General features: G+C 39.3%; 1 protein-coding gene across 3 annotated transcripts in view; it reads left to right on the top strand.

Annotated features, from left to right (window-relative positions):
• LOC103531226 (glypican-5) overlaps positions 1-9,932 on the top strand; it is a 383,665-nt gene extending 373,733 nt beyond the window's left edge. For all 3 annotated transcript variants that reach the window (XM_030456592.1, XM_030456593.1, XM_030456594.1), the window contains exon 9: positions 9,356-9,932. In XM_030456592.1, coding sequence (XP_030312452.1) covers positions 9,356-9,558 — 203 coding nt within the window. In that variant the 3' untranslated portion in view covers positions 9,559-9,932. The remainder of the gene's footprint in view (positions 1-9,355) is intronic.
• Positions 9,933-19,525: the final 9,593 nt, after the last annotated feature.

The following is a 19,525-nucleotide window of genomic DNA, read 5'->3' as shown; positions in this document are numbered from 1 at the left end:
TGGTTGGCTGGATAAACCCAGCAATGTGAAATAGAGGATGTGCATGCTGAATAGTTGCCAAGCTAGAGCAGGAGAAAAGACTTCAGTCAAACCTCCCCTACCAGCACTGAAGCAAGCCTAATGCCATGATGTTTTCCATTATTGCTCTTGATATTAAATCTAAAATGATGAAGCCAGGGTAATATCTTGCCACAGTTACTTTTGGTTTCAGTTCTGACTGAAATTAAGTACTGGAAAAATTCAATAAACAAATGTTTTCTACTGATGGATCTAAGGATCAGAATTCTCCTTTGGTATTATAATGAATCCTTTTTGTCATCTAAATTAAAGACATCAGATAATATGTGGATTGAACTAATTGCAATGTTTATACTATAATTAAACCTCAATTATTATTAGAGACTATTAGAACGTCTTTAAAAGATTTTTCGTATAAGGGTCTATCTGTGCTCAAAAACTGACAGAAACACAGGAAACTTTTTAAATCCTCACTGCCACAATTGGAATCTGATGACTTCAAAATCTTGCAGCAGGAATCATACCTGCCCAAGTTTCTTAGTGACCAATGGGAATAACTGGAAGAATTTGACAGGCTTTTAAAGAATGAGGAATGATGAGAGCAGCATGTTTGCAGGGTGAAAAAAACCTCTCAGACATCCTTAGAGATAGATGTGATTGTTCTTTTGTTTCTTCCATGCTGGGATTTGATGCTGCTATGTGGTTATTATATTCAGGGATTTAGTCTGGCTGCTTGAAATACCTGTGTTGAACACACCCTGCCTCATCGAGGCAGCTGGGAGGTACAAGTCAGGCCTGGAGTCACAAAGCTCTTTGCTTATTTTCTCCTTCCCAATCCTTACAGATAGGACACCTGCTTTTGCTAACTCCCAAACAGAGAGCAGTCCTTGTTCCTGTCCATTTGCTGGTGTCTCCTTATGGACATCTGAAGAGACCTCAGCTCAGTGGAATGAAGTAGTCTCTACTGTCTCCTCTCTTTTTGCTGAAATCCTGTTACCTCAGTTGAGTAGTTTTGGGCCAGGGCAGCCAGTTCTGCTCTCAGGGTAGGGCCAGGTAGAGCAGGTCTGAATGTCACAGAGCCTGCCCCTTGTCATGCCCCTAGGGCTAGAAAACAGCTGAACAGGAGCTCTGAGGATCTTACTGGTGCAAAAATGCTCAACTCAGGCAGCCAGCTTGTCACAAACTTTTTTCTGCATTGGCATTGCTGGAGCACAAGTTGTACTATACTCAAACTTGACCTTCTTCTCAAGCTATGTTATTGTCTTCTTATGGCAAAGAGAAACTAAATGGTGCTTATATATGACCTATGATGTTTTTTTCAGCTTAGAGAGGTACTGCTTTTCAGTTTCAGGCTTCACAGACATATGCCTAACTTCAAGCAGGTGGGTAAATAGTATTTATTGTGGCGGTGCAATCCCTGCTTAAAGTTAAGCAGATGAAGTTCACATCCTTGCTGTAAACTGAAGTTACATTGCTGCTTGCATTAGATCATATCCAGACTTTTTTTAAAATGGAGCTTTGTCTGTTCAGGGCTGCAGAGCTAAATTAAAATCCTGGATACAAATGTCAATTGCAAATACAGTTAAATGTTTATGAAAGGGCTGGATATTTGTAACATGTAAATTTTCAAGTCAGAAAAGGTGCAATTTCCCCTTAAAGGAAAGAGTGCCAGCAACACAGATGCTTTTTCTTCTTGAGAAATTAAGGAGTGTCTGGGGGAGAGGAGCTGGGATGGCTTGAAATGTTTTTGTACTCCTTTCCAAAATAAGTTTATAGTTTCCCCATATACAATTTAATTAAGCCTTCGATTTGACCTTTGTATTGAGCAATAAAAGTTAACTGGGAAAGATGTGGGTAGAATGAGAGCACAAACAAAGCATGCCCCATGTCAGCTAGTGTGAGAACTGTTTCTGTAACCAAAACTAATGAGATCATCAGGACAAAAGCAACGGCCAAAGCATTTTCAATTATTACTAATATTTTTCTTCCTAGAGCCAGTTTATATTTTTCTTAATTACAGCTTTGAGCTGTGGCATGATATTTAGCAGATGCCTTCAGCACTTGGCGTGCTGATCACTTGCACACTCCAGACTGGCAGGGGCACCTAATCTTTGAAGTCTAGAGCACACATTCATCTTTAGCCATAAAGGTCAATCCTGCATTCCTTGCATCCCCCCAAACTCCCATTAAGTTTAATAGGAGTTTTGAGCACGTGAGCTATCAGGATCGCTCTCAGTCTGCTGGATATTGCCAGTCAGGCACGTACAGAATTTCTAAACTTAACTAATTAATTTCACCACACGGTGATGGCAGAAGGCTGTCACAGAGCTTTTGAGTTGTTTCTTTCATTACAAGAAAGTTACAACAAAAGTTCAACAGATTTACTGGGAACATCATGTTTTACAGATACTTCCATGCTGTGTTTCAGGATATCATGTCAGCTGTGCTGCAGTATGGATGAGGTATCTGGCAAACTAAACAAGCAACCACAACCATGTGCCTAAGACTAGACTGAAAACAGATGTTTCCAGGAAATGTAAAAGATGTTTGGCATGTTTGAAGCTTACACTTTCAGCTTCTCTGCATTTGAGCAAGTCCCGTATTAATATGAGCAAAATGACAAAACCTTTTCTTGCAAACGACTGACTGATTAATGGAGCTATTCCTGAATCACACAAGGTTTGTTAGGCAAGGCTGTTTCTTCCCAAGGAAAAGACAGATTGGTCTGTCCTGACATTTACCATGGCAGTTATACATGTAGGTTTACTTTTTAATAAAAAATAAAACTAATACAGTTTTCTTGTGGCTCCTGAAAACCATGCAGGGTTTGCTACAGCAGCTGTATCTCAAAAGGCAAAGAAATACAGTGACAGGTTCCTTACAGCAGTATCACTGAGATAATGTCTTTTTTTGTCCATGTATGTATTGCATTCCAATGCAGAGAGCCAAAAGATTGTTTGGGAATGGGGGAAGCAGTTGCCATTTAATTCAGGCATGTCTTCAGGCACCTGACATCTCAGATTGTCTCACAGTTGTCCCTCACTTTTCTTCCTTGCATTTTTTTCTTTGTTGCACTGGGCTTTTTTATAACAGTAGTTCCTGAAAGTTCCAGCTGATGTTATTTCTTGAGAACGCACCTGATTCCTCTCAGACTGGAGAATTTACATCCAGAATGAACAGAATGTGCCAGAAATAAAGTAGTTCTCTCTCTGACCTACAAAGAGAAATGATCTGCCAAAGATGACACAGAATTTAATGCAGGATTTAAAACTGGACATAGATAATCCTAGTCCCAGGTCATGATTTGTCCTCCCAACTTCTCCTCAGTCACACACACTTTAAAAAGAGAAATGGCACCAAGATGGAACACATGATTTTAATTCCTATTATCTTGTCCCATGAGTCTTCTGGAGAGACTGGCCTGAACCTAACACAACTCATTAGTTAAGTGAGGAGGGTGACCTTTTTGGTTGTAGCTCCTGTAGTTCTTCCCTTTTCTGGTTAAAGATTTTTTCCTCCAAAGGCCAAGTTTCAAGTGTCCATGAGAATTTGCATGGGGAAAGGCTTATGTGACACCATATTCAGGGGTAGAACAGTACATATGTGGGAGGCTGCAGAGCTGTTAATTACTCCCTTCTCTCATTCCAAAAGGGATCTATTGCACCTGCCTTTTACTGGATAGAATTATATAGTGGACAATAACAGAGTCCAGAATTTGGAGCATTGCATCACGAGTTTATCACATGGTGGGAGTTCTCGCATCCCATTTCCACATCATTCCTTCTTCCCATTTGTGTCTTCCAGCTGTAGCTGGAAATAATTAGTGCTGGCCCTAATGTCAGGAGAATGGATTATTTGGAAAATGTTGTTACGTTTTATGGCGACAGCTTTGTTTTGCAATTTCAGAGCTCCTTCCTTTGAATATGTAAAACTAATCTCAGCTTTTGCCACCAGAGGTAATAAAAAGCTAATAATAATAACACTGCAGCATCTACTGTAATTTAAGAGGCTGTTCCACCAAGTTGCACCTAGCTTTAATTTTCTTATGAAGCTGTCTGCCAAAACCAAGCCTGAGATCGAACTGAAATTTATCAAGCAACTGAGCTACAGCATGGAAAGCAAATACAGGTACTGACCAGTTCACTCTGGACTTGCATTAGGAGCATCATTACAACCATGATGAGGCATTCAAGACCAGCAATTTGCTGTCATAGATGCTGCCATTCTGTCTTTCAAAGCACAGGGTTTGCATGAAAGTCTCATAAGAAATGGACAGGTCTGACTTCATGCAACTAATGTGGGAAAGAAGAAATAAACAACTGCTGCTGCTTTCCCCTCCCCCTGCCAGCTGAGCTGAAAGTTCTCCCTAGCAGCTCATGGTGTAAAACTGATAGAAACACATTCAGAATGTCTACTTGATTGTGGCCATGGTGGACTGATGAGCATCCATTCCCTGCTGTTAGTGCCCTGCTTCATTAGAAACTGGGCTGCTATAATTAACATTACAGAACTAGTCTGGCAAATCTCTCTTTGTTTTGTCTTTATTCAGAGTTCCTTCACAGGGGCTGTACATTTGTCTGGTGTGATGAGCCATGGCCTGGGACATATGCAAGCACCATGGCTGTTGGTACAGCCTGCAGAACAGAATATCTCCTCCCCAAGCCCGTGCACCTCAGTGCACAAAGCAGAGTCTGCTGGTGGCCCTCCCTCCCTGCTCAGCTCTGAGAGGTGAAGGGCAACAAGGGCTGGATCTGGAAGGTCCAGAAGTTTTCCCCAAAGCTAACCCAGCTTCCCCCAACATGAGAGCAGCCCATTCAAATACCCTTCTTTTCCTGCCTTTTTCCTCTCTTCCTCTTTGTTGGCAGCAGCAGCATTTACCTTTCAGCTTAGTGGAAACAGTGTGGGGCATGATTCAGATAAGAGGGGTTCAGTGGCACTGGCAGATCCTTGCAGGAAAAGACTCTGTATCATGCTGATCTTTTGCAATCACAGAGAAAGGACTGAGCTCAAGTCAGTCAAGAGACAGATAAAAGTGTAAATGGGATTCTCTTAAGTAGGTGAACTTATTCATCCCTTGGCAGGACAACAGGAAACCTCAACAGGCATTAGAGAGCAATAGCATGCAAGTACACCAATAAATACTGCAGCTCTGGTAACCTTACCAGGAGCAGACTGCAAATCATTTAGGCCAGGGAGGGGGAACTAACAGCTGGGCTCTCAATATAGCTTGAACTTGGGTCAGATAACCTGCTAATAATATGAAAACCAAAATCACTTTCCCCCCCCTCTCCCCGTATTATTATTGGCTAACATAAGGTGTGCTTTTCTGGACATGAGCCAGCAACATGCCCCTGAAGCCCAGAAAGCCAACTATATCCCTGACTGCATCAAAAAAAGTGTGGCTGGTTCTCCCTCTCTGCTCTTGTGAGACCCCACCTGGAGTACTGGGGTTCCCAACATAATAAAGACATAAAGCTGTTGGACCTGGTCCATGGGACAACCACAAAAATTATCAGAGAGGGCTGGAGACCCTATGCAGACAGGCTGAGAGAGCTGGGGTTGTTCAGCCTGGAGAAAAGAGGGCTCCAGGGAGTCCTTATTGAAGCTTTCAGTACTTACAGGTGACCCATGAGAAAGATGGGGACAGACTTTTTAGCAGGGCCTGTAGCAATATGACACCAGGTAATAGTTTTAAAATAAAAAAGTTTTAAAATTTGTCATAAGGAAGGAGTTTTTTTATAATGAAAGTGATGGAACACTGGCACAGGTTGCCCAGAGAGGCTATAGAAGCCCCATCCCTGGAAACCTCAGGCAGGACAGGGCTTTAAGCAGCCTGGTCTAGCTGGTGATGTACCTGATTGCTGCAGGGGTGTTGGACTGGATGACATTTAAAAGCCCCTGCCAACCCAGTCCATTTTATGATGCTGTGATTTAATGTGTGACTCAACAAGTGTGTTTGAAAGGCACACTCAGCCCTCACTACAGAGGTTTCCTGACCCTAGATGAGATGCTGGTAACAGTTTTGTCTCTCCCTTTTATTCTAGCTAGACTCTCTGAGGGACAGTATTGATCCATGTCAGTATTTATGAGAAGTTCAGTGCCATCTGAGCTGCCATGCAGCAATCTGTGGTTAGATCTTTGGGATGAAGATAATCCCAAATGCTCTAAACATTGAGGTCAAGTAATTTTCATTATGTGCATTGTTTACCTTGTCAAGATGTGAATTTAACAGCAGTTAACAAGAATAAAAGTTCAGCTAAAGAAGTGGACTCAATCCTGGAGACTAACTGAGCTGTTTTCTGCACTCACAGTAATCATGGGGCCTAGAGGGACTCTGAGCCACCTTCACTGACCCTGACAGACCCCATCCTGGGCAGCAGTCCCAAAAGGCTGCCCTGGCAGTCAGCTGCCTTCACTGTACTCCTTTTGGCAGGGTTTGAATATTCACACTGGGAGCTCGATTAGGAAACAGCACAGTAGCTGCAGCAGTGGCTGAATCACCATCATGATGCAGGGATAAATCAATAAATCAACTGGAATTCCATTGATATGGCAGTGCCCAAAAGGCCATCACACGTGTTAGCCTGAGGTTAGCTGAAGCCTCCAAAGATCTAAAGGTTTAAAACTCTCCATTTCTGGAAAGGAGAAAGGGACTGATGATGGAAAGGAAGTTTCTAGCAATGGTGAAAGCTTTTAACTGGGAACCCTAAAGCCTTTAAAATAAAGAAGGTAAAGAATAGAGCAGACCAAAGCTGTGGGTTTGGTGGCTGGCTGGTTTTAGGAAGTCATACTCTGGGGCACTTGGTTCATGGGCACTGAAATCTGGGGTTTGCTTTGTTGAGACTGGACTTCATTCCTGTGCTTGTCTTCACCCTGACACTTTTTTTTTTTCCATACTCACTAGTTTTTTTCCCTTTTGCATGTCAGTAGTAGACTTAAGGTAAATATCTCATGACTCTGAGAGAAAGATTTAAAAGGAAAAACTCATTTTACTTAAGAGTCGCTCAGCCAAAGCCCTGGAATGAGTAAAACTCTGACAAAACTGGAATAAAACATGAAACCTTTATACTGCTGAAATTTGTGCATTAAAAATAAAGATAGGATTGAAAAAGATCTTGAGCTGAATTAGGACTAGGGCTGTTTTTATTTATTTTTAAGAAGAAAGAAAGCATAGCATTTTAACTAAAATGCCAGTTTTGCATAAATAAATCCCAAATTAGAACTGGCCATGATTAACATCAGAAGGTCTCTGCTGTAAAGACAGAGAATTCAGAATGTGGTCCTTGGCCTGGAAAGGATAAAAGCAGAATTCTCTAATGTATTAACACTTGTCATGTAGTGCCCTGAGCAGTCACCAAGAGGAAAGCTTTTAAAAACCAACAGCTTCTCTGATAGCATTAAATCTTACCTTAGATTTTTGGTTAAGTCAATATTAAGAGAATAAACTAATTAATATATTTCAGTCAGCCCGATTTATAGAGGCCAATCAAGTTACAATGCTGAACATGGCCAACTGAAAGAAGGGAATAGATTTACCTGAGTGAGGTCTTAATTTAATCCAGTGGCCCAAGAGAGCTGAAGTCAGCAGGCTGGGATGATATAAGAGGCAGCAGAGAAATAGGACCTTTTACTGCAGTGGGAAAGGAGAATGACAGTGATGGAAAGGAGTCGAGGCAGTGTCAGAACACACCTATTTCCATGATTTATTCTTAATTTACTTTAATGACAGTCTGAAGGTTGTCCATTTTTCTTTAAGTGTCCTCAGAATACTGATATTTTCTAAACATTTACAGCTTGCTTTTTCTCTCACCTTTCTGTTAGCTCCACCTCAAGCTGGAACTGAAAGAGGAGCTCTATCTACATTTTGGCACAAAGAATTTTTCAGTGCAGTGGCAGACTACCCTTTTCTCACTGTGTATTTTGCCAGCCAGACTCTTTTCTAGAGTCACCCTTTACTCAGGTTTAGGAATCACAGGTTCTTCTGGAATTAATGTTGATAGTATGATAAAATGGAGAAATTAATTGCATTTCTTTTACAGTTTATACTGGCAAAAGAACGTGTGCTTTCCCAGTGCAATAGCTCATTTTTATTATCAAGTTTATTGATGGTTCTTCAAAACTACTGACTTGCAGACAACGATCTCAGATTGCATTAATATTTCTGGAATACTTTCCATCTTTCCAGTTTCTACCAGGAACTTAATTCAGTGATTCAGAGTTTTTATTTTAAGATTAGTCTGGTATTTAATCTGCATTACAAATCTATGCCTTTTGCTTTCTTGTCTATGTGCACTGCATTCATTAGTATCACCAATCCTTTAAGCTTGGTCCTGAATAGTTACTGATAATTTATAAATTTTTCCGAACAGGAATGTGTTTTTGCCATGCATTTGGGTCTGCTTTTACACATTGACTGTAAAATCATCATCCCAGCATCAGATTCAATTGAGATTTATTTATTTATTCCTCCCCCAGTGCCAATGGGATAGTGTAAAGGCAATTTGATCTAACACTTGCATACAGCTTGGGACTATCAAGATAACTGGAAAACCTTACCTATCATTTTCTCATTTTAAAAAAATCCATGGTTTTGCAATAAAGGACTACTACTGCTTTCTTAGGAATCCAGACCTTTATTTAAAAGATGCACCAAAGTTCCCCAAAATGCATCTAGAGAAAGAAACAAATCCCCAGTGAGGTTTTTCCAGATGTTAAAAAGATCCTTCTACTCCTTTAGTAAAAACAATGAAACAACTCTTGAAGCATGTTCTGTTGGTAGCCACATTTTTTGCCCATGTTGATGAATGAGGCACCTTTCTATTTCCATGTGTCTGCAACCTTGCCAAGTTGCCTGGCTATATTAAGGGTTTTATGTCACTTTAAAGTTAAGGGTAATGGTCAAGCAAAAAGAAGCCAGGAAGTTGAGTGCTGCATGAAGTCAGTTATGTTCTCCAGTTTCCTCCTGCAGCAACTCAGCAACTTGATGGGTGTTTCACTGGGGCATGTTACAAAAACACTCATTCCTAACATTGTGTTTTAAGGCATGAAGGTGAAACTGAGGGTACACAGGTGAAACTGAAGGTACTTTTTGTGAGAGAAAACCAGGTTGAGTCTACAAGTAGAGAAGCAGAGCAGGGTTGGCAGAGAAGACTTGTTGAGCAAAGAGTGGGTGCTGAGGATTCAGTGTTTAACTGACCCTAACACAAGTGCCCCATTACTCTCCATACATTGTTCAGTTGTTCTGACTACTGCACAACATCTTCCCACAACAGACAGGATTTCAAACCACTATTTAAAAGCTCCATGATTAATCTTGCATTTACTTTGATGTTTTCAGATATTCTCAAGGACAAGAAAACCCATCCAGAAAACAGAAACGAACCAAACCCAACTGTGAAAAAGATTGACACCACAACCACCACAAGCACCGTCAAGTCATCCTCTAAACACAGTGTGACTGGAAATGGGAGCAATCCAGTCCCAAGTTCTTCCTTTGTTATTGTAACAGCACTGGCAGTTCTGTGGCACTGCCCACTGTAGCTGCACTGCCTTGCAGTCACTATGCAAGCATTGCTGTCATTTATACCCACAGCCTTACCCAACTGAAAACAAATTTAAATGGCTCTCTAGTTTATGTGGTATGTTAAAATAAATATTAAACAACATGCTGGAGTAGGCAGATACCAAGTGTCATCACTTGCAGTGTCTGAAGATAGCCTTTGACAAGGCCCACCCAAGATCCAGAGGGAATGATGACAAGGTTCTGAGTAGCTTAAGTTATGGGGTAGAAAGAATTGAAAACACAAAAATTGTCTATGTGTGTGTTATTGTTTTCCTCAATTTCATTCACTGGAATCTGACTGGCTCATTTATTTGATTTTTCTGTTAAGTTTTATTAAAGGTCAGTCTTCAAATGCAAGCCAATAGACACTTTATTTTTGTAGTGAACAGCTAACTATGTCTGCAGTTGTAAACCATGTTACAGTGAAGCACTCCACCAGCTTGATGAAATTCCTAAGTGGTCAAGAAGATTAAAGCATGTTTGAAACTTATTTTCACTCTTACTGTTTAGATTGTAGGAAGCAACATAAAAGCATATGGTGTGTCTAATATATCAGTATGGTTGCCTTAACTATGGAAAAAATTAGAAACACTTTGTTTACTGAGGGAAATTGATAGTGAGTTTGCCCCAGAAAATGCCATGACCAGATGCTTAAGCATATGCTCAAGGCTTATTGGATGAATGTCCAGCAATGGGAAACATAAATAAACAAAATAATGTTTTATCCAGTTGAATGAAGCTCTCTACAGAGAAAAAAGAAAGGGTAATTCTGTTCAAACTTAACTTTGCCTGTGTGATATTAAAGAGAACCCGACTTAAATTTTCCACAAAGGTCCCAAGATACAAATTTTTGTGAACTCCCACTAGACACTAGCTAGATTTTGTGCATTGTGGGTCTCTGAAATGAACTCTGTTTCATAAAATGTGTATTATTTAATTGCATTTACTGTTCAAATTTTTGTATCATGGTAGGTGTAAATGTAAAGCATTCTAAAATCTACAACTCTGTTATGCATCATCTTGATTGCTACCCTAGAAAATGTCAAAAGATGCATTATATTACAATGCTATTTCTTTTTTTAATGTGTTTTAACTTTTCAGATAAAAAGTACTATACTAACTTCTAATGGGCTAAGAGTTAATGTGCATTTTCCAAAAACTGTTTACAGTGCCACTGAATATAGACAGACAAACACAACTGTATGAATACAGTGATTAATATGATAAATATATGAAACATTAGAATTGTTATATTTACTACATTTCATAACTATTACAGCAGTTTAATGGCCATTTTCATGTTGTAGACTATTATTATGTACAGTTTTATAAGATTTAATGTAAAACACTTGCCTTTGTTTTTTGTAAAGTGTATCCTTTGATACTTTAGAGTTTCACAGCCACTGACCCTAACTCAAAAGAGGAATTCCAAACATAATTCAGCTTCAGGTGTTTTATCAGCAACTTGATCATCAAAGACAGCCTGGCTCAGAGAAGGTCCCACGTGCCATGCTCCTGGATGTCATTATACAGAAAGTGGCAGGAATACAGAACAAGCATAAAATGAGTGAACAAAGACTCAGCAGTATGTTCTCAGTATTACTCAGCTTGTCTGATTAGGTTTTCAGAGGTGGGGCTTGACTTTTGGTTTTAATTTGGGCTCTTAAATCATATTTACAAACATAAAAGTATATTTGGAACCACTGACACACCCAGCAGCAAAGGAGGAGTCTCTAAAGTGGGGGCAGAAAAGCTTTCTAAAAGGTAATTCTGTTTTAATGTTGAAATGAGGTGAAAAAATTTAAAAGACATTTACTTTAATAGGAAATATTTTATATTTGAATTCTGATTTTTTTTTTTTTTGAATGGTAAGGAAATGTGTGTCACTACGATATCCCTTTCCAGTCATATTAGTGAAAATCAGTTTTCCCAAAAGGCTTTTTTATGGGGTTTGGGAGTGTCACCAGTCTCACCTTAACTAAAAATGTCACTTCTTGTATTAATCTTCACTACCCTTTGGAAAAGTGCACTTTCACCAGAGATGTGCAAGTCATGATCTGTAATAAACTCTAATTCCTTTTGTCTTAAAGGATCTGTTGTAACAGGTGCTGGTAAGAGGTTGGTTTCTGTGCACCCTCAGGTCCTAACACTCAGCCCCTCAGGTCACACCAATCACTGTGACTTCACTGAAGCAATCAACTCATGTCTGTTGCTTGGGAACCTCACCCCTAATTTAGCACTCTCACACTTGTGATGCCCAATCATCACCCAGGCAAATGAACCTGAGTTTGCACACTGAAGTCTCCCTCAGGATTCCTATGGGTGAAGGTCTCAGGCTGGGCTCTGACTCTGCCACATTTCAGCTGTGCAGCTGGGAGCTTTGTTGTTCTCACCTGCAGAGAGGGAACCTGGGTACCCAGACTGCTCTGCAAAAGGTTTTCTGCTTTTAGGTGGGAGCAGTGATCCCCCAGGGTCCAGCTGTATGGAGGGAAGGTGCAGAAGCCCTGCAGGAGGTATGTATGGAATAACTCCCCAAGAGTTATTTTTTCTTCTTGCAAAGTAACACAGCCTTGCTAAACAAGAACTTCTGAAAAACCAAGTGTTTGAACTCTGGGTTTGGTCAGCAAATACTTGTATGATGTAGCAGTCAAGCTAAACAAGACAAGCTTCTGGTTTCTGCAATAAAACCAGAACAAGTTCAGGCTCTGGGGTGAGGTAGAGACCACTAAATTCATTTGATTCAAGCAATATTTGAATAGACTAAAATTTAATAGACAAGGTAAGAGATTGCAGAGGACTTCACACCTATTAATACATTTCAGACTTTTACACTGTAAGAGCATTACTGGTCAGACCAGCATGAAATATGTTTATAATGAGCATCAGAAATGGTGCAGTTTTAAAGGGCAATGCAGTATGTTTTGCTGATGGTTTATAATTACTTTTTTTTCCTCAGGATCAGTTGCATTTACATATTAAAAGAGCGTTTGTCATGAAACAATTATTGATCTATACCAGAAAAGGCAAAAACATCTAACTGGCTGTATTAGATAAAGCCTTTGTGTCTTTTCAGATTAAGAAGGTACCTATTTTACAAAAATCTTATTTTTCATCCAGCACGCTGTAATTATGGTGGTCTAAATTCAAAATCCTTTTGAGGATTTTCTATGTAGTCTCAGTGTAAAATAAGGCACCAGTCTAAAAGCATTACTGTAGCTTTGCCTAACAGTTTTGAATTGCATTTAGCCACTGCTTTTTGCTTATTGTTTTGCTATGACTTCCTTTTAACATTTTCCTGTGCCAGCACTTGTGAATGCCAGAGTTGGAAAGTAACCCTTGTCATATGTTTGTGAGTAAAATCAATTTATAATTTTCTCTTGAAAGTGATGCAAGCTTCTTACCAAATAAGGCAAAATAGCCACGGGCACACTGTTTTGTCAGGTAGTGTTTTGCTGCCATTTGGGCTCCATCTTATCCCAGCCTCATGTGTCACTTGTCCCCTTCCTGTGTGAGAAAGCTTCAGGGGGAAGAAGGATCATGAGCAGACAAAATGTGGCTGCAGTGCACCAGTACCTGGCAACCTCCAGCTGTCTTTTCTGAGGCCCTGAGCCAAGGGCTCCTTCCTCATTTTCACAAAGCTTTTACACCTCTCTAAATCCAGGTGTGGAGAGAGGCCAGGCAAAGAGCAGCATTTTGAGGCAACTTTACACACACCTGCTCTGAATTGCACTTTCTTTGCAATTTAGATGCTCTACAGACTCTGACCTCTCACTCCCAACGTTGCACTTTCTTTCTGGCTTGCATATCCTGGTGTCACACCCTGTTTTCTAGTGTGCCATTTACTTTGTCGTTGTGTAAGGAACTGTGATTCTGATCTTGCTCAGTAATGAACCTTTTGAGGTACAACTATCTGTCAGTGCTTGATAAGGGCAACACAAACAGCACTGTCCAGCTGCATTGACTTCAGAGGGTCTGTGCATGGTATCTGGCTATGAGACTCCCATCTCTTTGATCTTTTAAATCAGATCTGTGTTTAATATATCCCTATTTCCTTCTGCTACCAAGATGGAAAGGTGTATCACCATTTCAGATTTGACTTTCTAATCCTGGAGGGGCCTTCTCACTAAAATCTGTTATGCACAGATTTCATTTTAATGTTAGATGAGCCTTTTTGCCTCATTTACTGTGCCATTCTTCTTCAGTATTGCACATGATAATTTTTAAGCAAGATCTATTCAAGTGAAAGGAGCTTAAAGACACATTAGAGAGATCCTGAGTAGGACAAAAACTCAGGAAGTCCCAATGTTCCTGAATTAGTCTCTTCACATTAAACAGATTTTAAGATTTAGCTGAAATTACAGTCAAACTTTCACAACTAGCATGGTGTCAAGGGGATTTCAGCCTCATATTGAAAATCAATTAAAATATACCCACTTTTCAAATGGGAATTAAGTGGTACATGTGCTTTCCTCCTGTCTCTCTGCACATGGGTTAAATTTGGGCCTGTAAAAATAGGAGACATTCACTAAAATGGATCCTGCACATTCAGCATCAGAAGTGCTTAACCTTACAACTAGCCAGCAGCATGAGATTTATTGTCATTTCTAGCATTCACCACTCTCCCAGTGCTGCTTCTAAAGACATCCAGCACATGTGTTAATGAAAAGTGAAACATCTTGCAGTCAGTATCATTACAGATGTGACAAGTCAAAAAGAATGTGATAATGTTTTCTTCCTATTACCTCAGAAGTCCAGAATTATTCCAAATACTGAATTCTTTTCTGGTTTCTCTTGTCACTCTCTGAATATCTGCATTTTAACTGGCTTAAATATTAAGCCACCAAAAAATAAATACTGGCCAAGCAACTGTAATAAATAACAAGAGGATAAACAGAAAAGTATTCTGCGTTTAAAACAGGGAATACTCTGAGGTAAGAAATCCCTCCTGGACTAGAAGATTTTTTTCCATCTCTCTCCAGATTCATGCAGGAGGCTGGTGCACTGAATTCAGGGCAGGGAATTAAAACTATTGCTGCCTGGTGGTGTTTCCAAATATTTGCTTAAAGTGGGCCTCCTTTTGCTGGTTCTGAGGAATGCAATCAAACTGCAGGTGCAATTGCTGACATTTTTTCTCAGTAAATAGCCACGGTTGCTACATCTTCCAGAAAAGGCTGCTGGACACAGACAATGAAGCAATATCTTTGTGTTGCTCCCACATCACTGAGATCAGAGTCAGTCCTCACAACAGACTGGTTTAGACAGTCAAGTTAGTACCAACACTGCAATGAGTTTCCCCCTTGAAAATCCTGTAATCCCCCCTTTAAAAGAAGGGCCCTCAAAAGAGACATCACTGATGCTTTCATGAGGTGCAGCAAGTATTCATTAAATAGCCACAATCACCCATGGGGTGGCTGGTTTGGGTTTTTTTTTTTCATTTTTCTGCAGAAAGCATGAACATTGCTGTGGAAAATTATGCAGTTTGCACTTAATCATTTCAATTAATCTTTAGTAAATTACCCAGTACTTTGTAATTATAATATTTGCAGCTAAATTAGTGCCATCCTAAAAATCATTCATTGCATAATATAAGCAATTAACATTTATTCAGGGTTTTTTTTCTGTTACAAGGAGATCTATAAATTATCCTCAGTGGCCTTTCTGTGTACCTAATTAGCACCTGTTTGAATTATTCTACAGCCTATGGACATTTCATTTGAAAAATAAATGTGTTGCTAGTTTTGTGAGCTCCTTGCAAATGCACAGTTGTAAAAATTACTTTTCAGCAGACTAGGAAATGTGTTTTCACGTGTCATCTGGGTTGATGAGCTACTAAGCTCTTACATCTAGAATGGTACTGACATTTTCCATGCACTTAAATTAGAAATAGCCAGGTACCTGTTGCCCATAATTAAGTCCAGTATCCCAGATCTGTTGCCTGGTCTATTCAGTAATAAAAAAAGGCAACTAATAAGAATGTAGATAACTCTGTAACTTTCATATTTCTGTATATGCACACACAGGGAGGAAGTTTTACTATCAAACCCATCGCTTTCTGGAGTGTCAATGATGCTCTGTTAGAGTTATGAAAATTAAACCAGATTGATGGAATCCCAGAAGTATTCTTCCAGATAAGTAGTAGTTTTCTATTTAAATGCACAGTATATTGAGGAAGATCATTTGATCTTCCTAAAAAAGAGATCTGAAAAAAACTTTCTAACAAGAATGACAAGATCAAATATTTGCAACTCCAGAAATATAAAATTAAGAAAAAAAAAAAAAAAAGTTTGAGAGTTTTCTGTGGATATGAAATGTTGCACCAGCCCCTCAGCTCCCTTGATTTCCATTTAACTATGTACATTTACCCCAACAGACATTTACCCCATATCTAGCCCAGGAATGTGAATTCCTTCCCATTTCTTTGCAGGTGCAGAAAATAAAGAGTAATTGCAGTGATTACAAAACTTGCATAACATTGGCTGGGCTGCTGATCAGATCCTATCTTCATGACTGAAAATGTGTAACACGTGGGGTGCCCTAAGTCTTCTGGCATTTTCCCTTTCCAGGGCCACAGCAGGGGCCTTTTCAAGGAGCAGCTGGGATGATTCTGGCCTACATATTCATATTGAGACTGTTCCTAGTGTAGAAAATGTTTCCTGGAGAATGTTTGCTGATACGGAGCAGACCTTGAGGCAGATGAAGTTTGATTTTTCTATTTCATGGTAAAACACAGGATCCAGGTCTTAAACTGGCCTCAGAAACTCCCTGAGACTCAGTGGAGAGAGCTGATCATCACTGATGTTTTCAGAGAGGCTTAAGCAGCAGAGAAGTCAAGTAGCCACGTCCTGCTTCCCCTGAAGCTTGTGTATCTTTTCATTCAGGTTCAGATAAAATTACCTGTGAGATTAGCAGCATCAGATTTATCAGTCACTGATGTTCTTCTATGGAGAAGAAATTAAATTTCCTCCTAAGCAGAGACAAAAAGAAAGCTCTTTAATTTTTATTATGCTGAGCATCCAGTTTGGAAGGAAAGCAGACCTGGATGCTGGGCCTCACAAAGACAGAGGTTGCTCTGAGTGAGGCTTTCCTGGGTGCCCACATAGTGGTAACGGAGTCAGAGTCTGCTTGTCAGGAAAGAGGATGTCTGCCCTTTGGCTCTTTGTTTAGGGACTTGGGAAAAGCTACAGTTTATGGCTCAAAGATGACAAATCATTTATAGGCAAAAATTGTCAACAAATCTGCAAAGCAGTGGAGAGAAAAAAAAGAGATTTAGTGGTGGTCTCATTGGAAAATGAGGAAATTAACCGAAATATTCAAAGCTTTTTGCATTTGGGGATGAACAAGAGTTGAAACCTACTCCTCAAACACTGCAGTTGCATATGGGAGCAGGAATACTATCCAAAAGGGTTAATTTATCCCACTTATTATATGGAGCAGTATTTGAGTAAAAATGGAAGCCAGCATGCTAAATCATACATAAAACCACCACTTCCTATACTTTGATAGCAGAACTAATGTTTACAGTACCCTGGGACAGAAATTCTAGTAAAATATGTGCTTTGTCATTCAGGTTTTTAAAGAATTAGTTTATGGCCTCCTGGTCTTTTTTAGCTCATTTTTTTACAGGAATTAACAGGCCACTTACATTTGTATCTTAGATTAGTTGCATCATGGGTATTTGAAACTTCAAAATAGACTGGGTTTGCCCCAAGCTGTATTCAAGCTCTAATAATTATTTCTGTTGCTCAAGCACATATTTTATTTGCAGTACAACTTCATGTATTTTTATTGAATGACTTTGTCAATTTTCTTCAGTTGGTTTTCAGCATTGAACATGATAAAGGAAATTTGAAAACAATGTCTTAAGAACAAGAAAACTTTGAAAAGTTAAAGGCAATTGTGTTTTGCAAAGGACAGTGAACTATGAGTGGAAATAAAAATAAATAATCCACAGCAGGGAATTGTTGTCTTCTGTTCTGTTAGAACTTTTAAAGCTTTTTCTGCATATTTTTCAGCATCTTTGCTGTAAGTTACAAAGTGATTAAATCTTAACTAAAAACCTGTCAGATGATGCTTTGAATAAAGGATGCAGACCTTGAGGATGAACTCTTCATATTTTGGTCATAGGCTGGTAAAAAAGGTCTGTTTCTGCAGCACATTACTTTCTTGCTCCTTTTTTATTTCTTGCAATACATACACTGAGATGTGAAGGTGCCTCCCTGCTCTTCTGGGAGCTATTATTATTATTATTTATTATTATTATTATTATTGAAGAGACAGAACACTGGCAGCAGTGTCTGGGGACAATTCCATCATGCCTTCACACAACACATAGGAATTTTTTCATCTGATCTGAGTTCTCTGTTGACCAAGGTCTTGCAATAACTGTGCCCTAATAAAAGCCTTGCCCTTGGTTTTGGTTAGGATTACTTCTCTGTCTTCATATAGGCCAGTGTACAGAATAAAGAAAACTCTGTTAACTTATTTTTATCACTTGTCAGTTATGCACTTTGCAGTTTCTCTTCTTTTGTGGGGGGGAAAAAAACCCTAATGCAGTATTTTTGTCTGGTGCTGATCATTGTGGTTGTGCCATTTCTTTATAAAAGCCACACAGCAGAGACCTTTGCATTTGGTAAAGCTGCTTTTCATGAGCTTCTCTTCATTTCTTTGTCAGAACAGCTCCTTTAGCTGTTTTGTATCTTCTTGTTTTCACTTGTTGATCGTTTTTTAGAAGCTCTTTCTGTAGTATTCCTGAATGTGTTGAAAACAGAACCACAATATTATCATGACCCAAACATTGCTTTATTGTTCTCTAATGACTGTGTACCTGCCATCTACCCACCTGTTGTTTCCTTACTCATTTTGTTTCCTGGTTGCATGATGATTTGAGTGTTGCCTCCTAAAGCACCCAAGATTCCAGCTTTCCTTGATTCCTTCAAAAGGCTTCCTATATGAGGTCTGGGAATTACTTATGGCTCATCTCACTGTCTATTGAGAATTCCTTTTTGCTAATGTATTCATTTTTGACCCAGCTCCAAAGATAATAGCCAAAAGCTCTTCCCTGCCAATGCTAGAGGAATGCTTGTTCTCTGAAGTGCTGCTTCATAAAAGCCTTTTAAGTGTAAGGATTTCACATTCATCCTCTAATTAAGCAGGTGTCTATTTCTGTGAAGCTGCTTCATTCTGAAATCCAACCTTCCTCCACTTCAAAGGATTTTGTTTCTTTTCCCAAAGATATTTTTAAAAGTGTTTCTTTGACGCTTCAGATTTGTAGAGTTATTTAAAGGCTTTGCCTCTCACCCAATTCAGTACTTATTTTCCAAAAATACACAGAATACATCAGATCTAATGAGAAGCCTCAAGGATGTTCCTTAATAGTGGTGCTGGAGTTCACATCTTTGACTGAAGATCTTTATCTGAATTGAGTAACCAGACTTTCTGCTGGCCTAATGACAGCAGTAGCTGCAGCCATGTACCATCTGTTTGATGTTTTTCCCCATCAGAAATCCAAATCCTCCCATTTGGGTTTTTATTGCTGTTGATGGTCATTTGCTTTTGAGCAATATGTCAGTTTGTCTCTGAAACATGTTTAAAATTTGTCATATTTAGCCTCGTTTGTCCAGGGGTTCCAATACTTTGCAGCTTCAGGTACAACCACTGACTTATCAGAATATTAGATTGTCTTTTATGATTGAAGATTTCCTACACTGAAGTCACTCCTCAGCCTTACATTGAAAAATAAGACAGTCTCTTTTTGAAAAGAACACTTGTGAAATGGTTATTAATGCACGAACCCAACAGTAACTACCACCATCCTAACAAAGCAAACTGAAAATACTCCTGCTTGTATAAAAAAAAAGGTTTTATTTGTGTTCTCATTATGTCCTCAAGAGTTAGAAGAAATTCCAAAAGCAACAGAAACTCATGTTCTATACCTATAGGTTTATG

This window comes from Calypte anna, chromosome 9 (genome assembly GCF_003957555.1).
Source record: "Calypte anna isolate BGI_N300 chromosome 9, bCalAnn1_v1.p, whole genome shotgun sequence".
Taxonomy (NCBI): domain Eukaryota; kingdom Metazoa; phylum Chordata; class Aves; order Apodiformes; family Trochilidae; genus Calypte; species Calypte anna.
The sequence above is the reverse complement of the archived record's forward strand: the minus strand, read 5'-3'. Positions and strand labels throughout refer to the sequence as shown.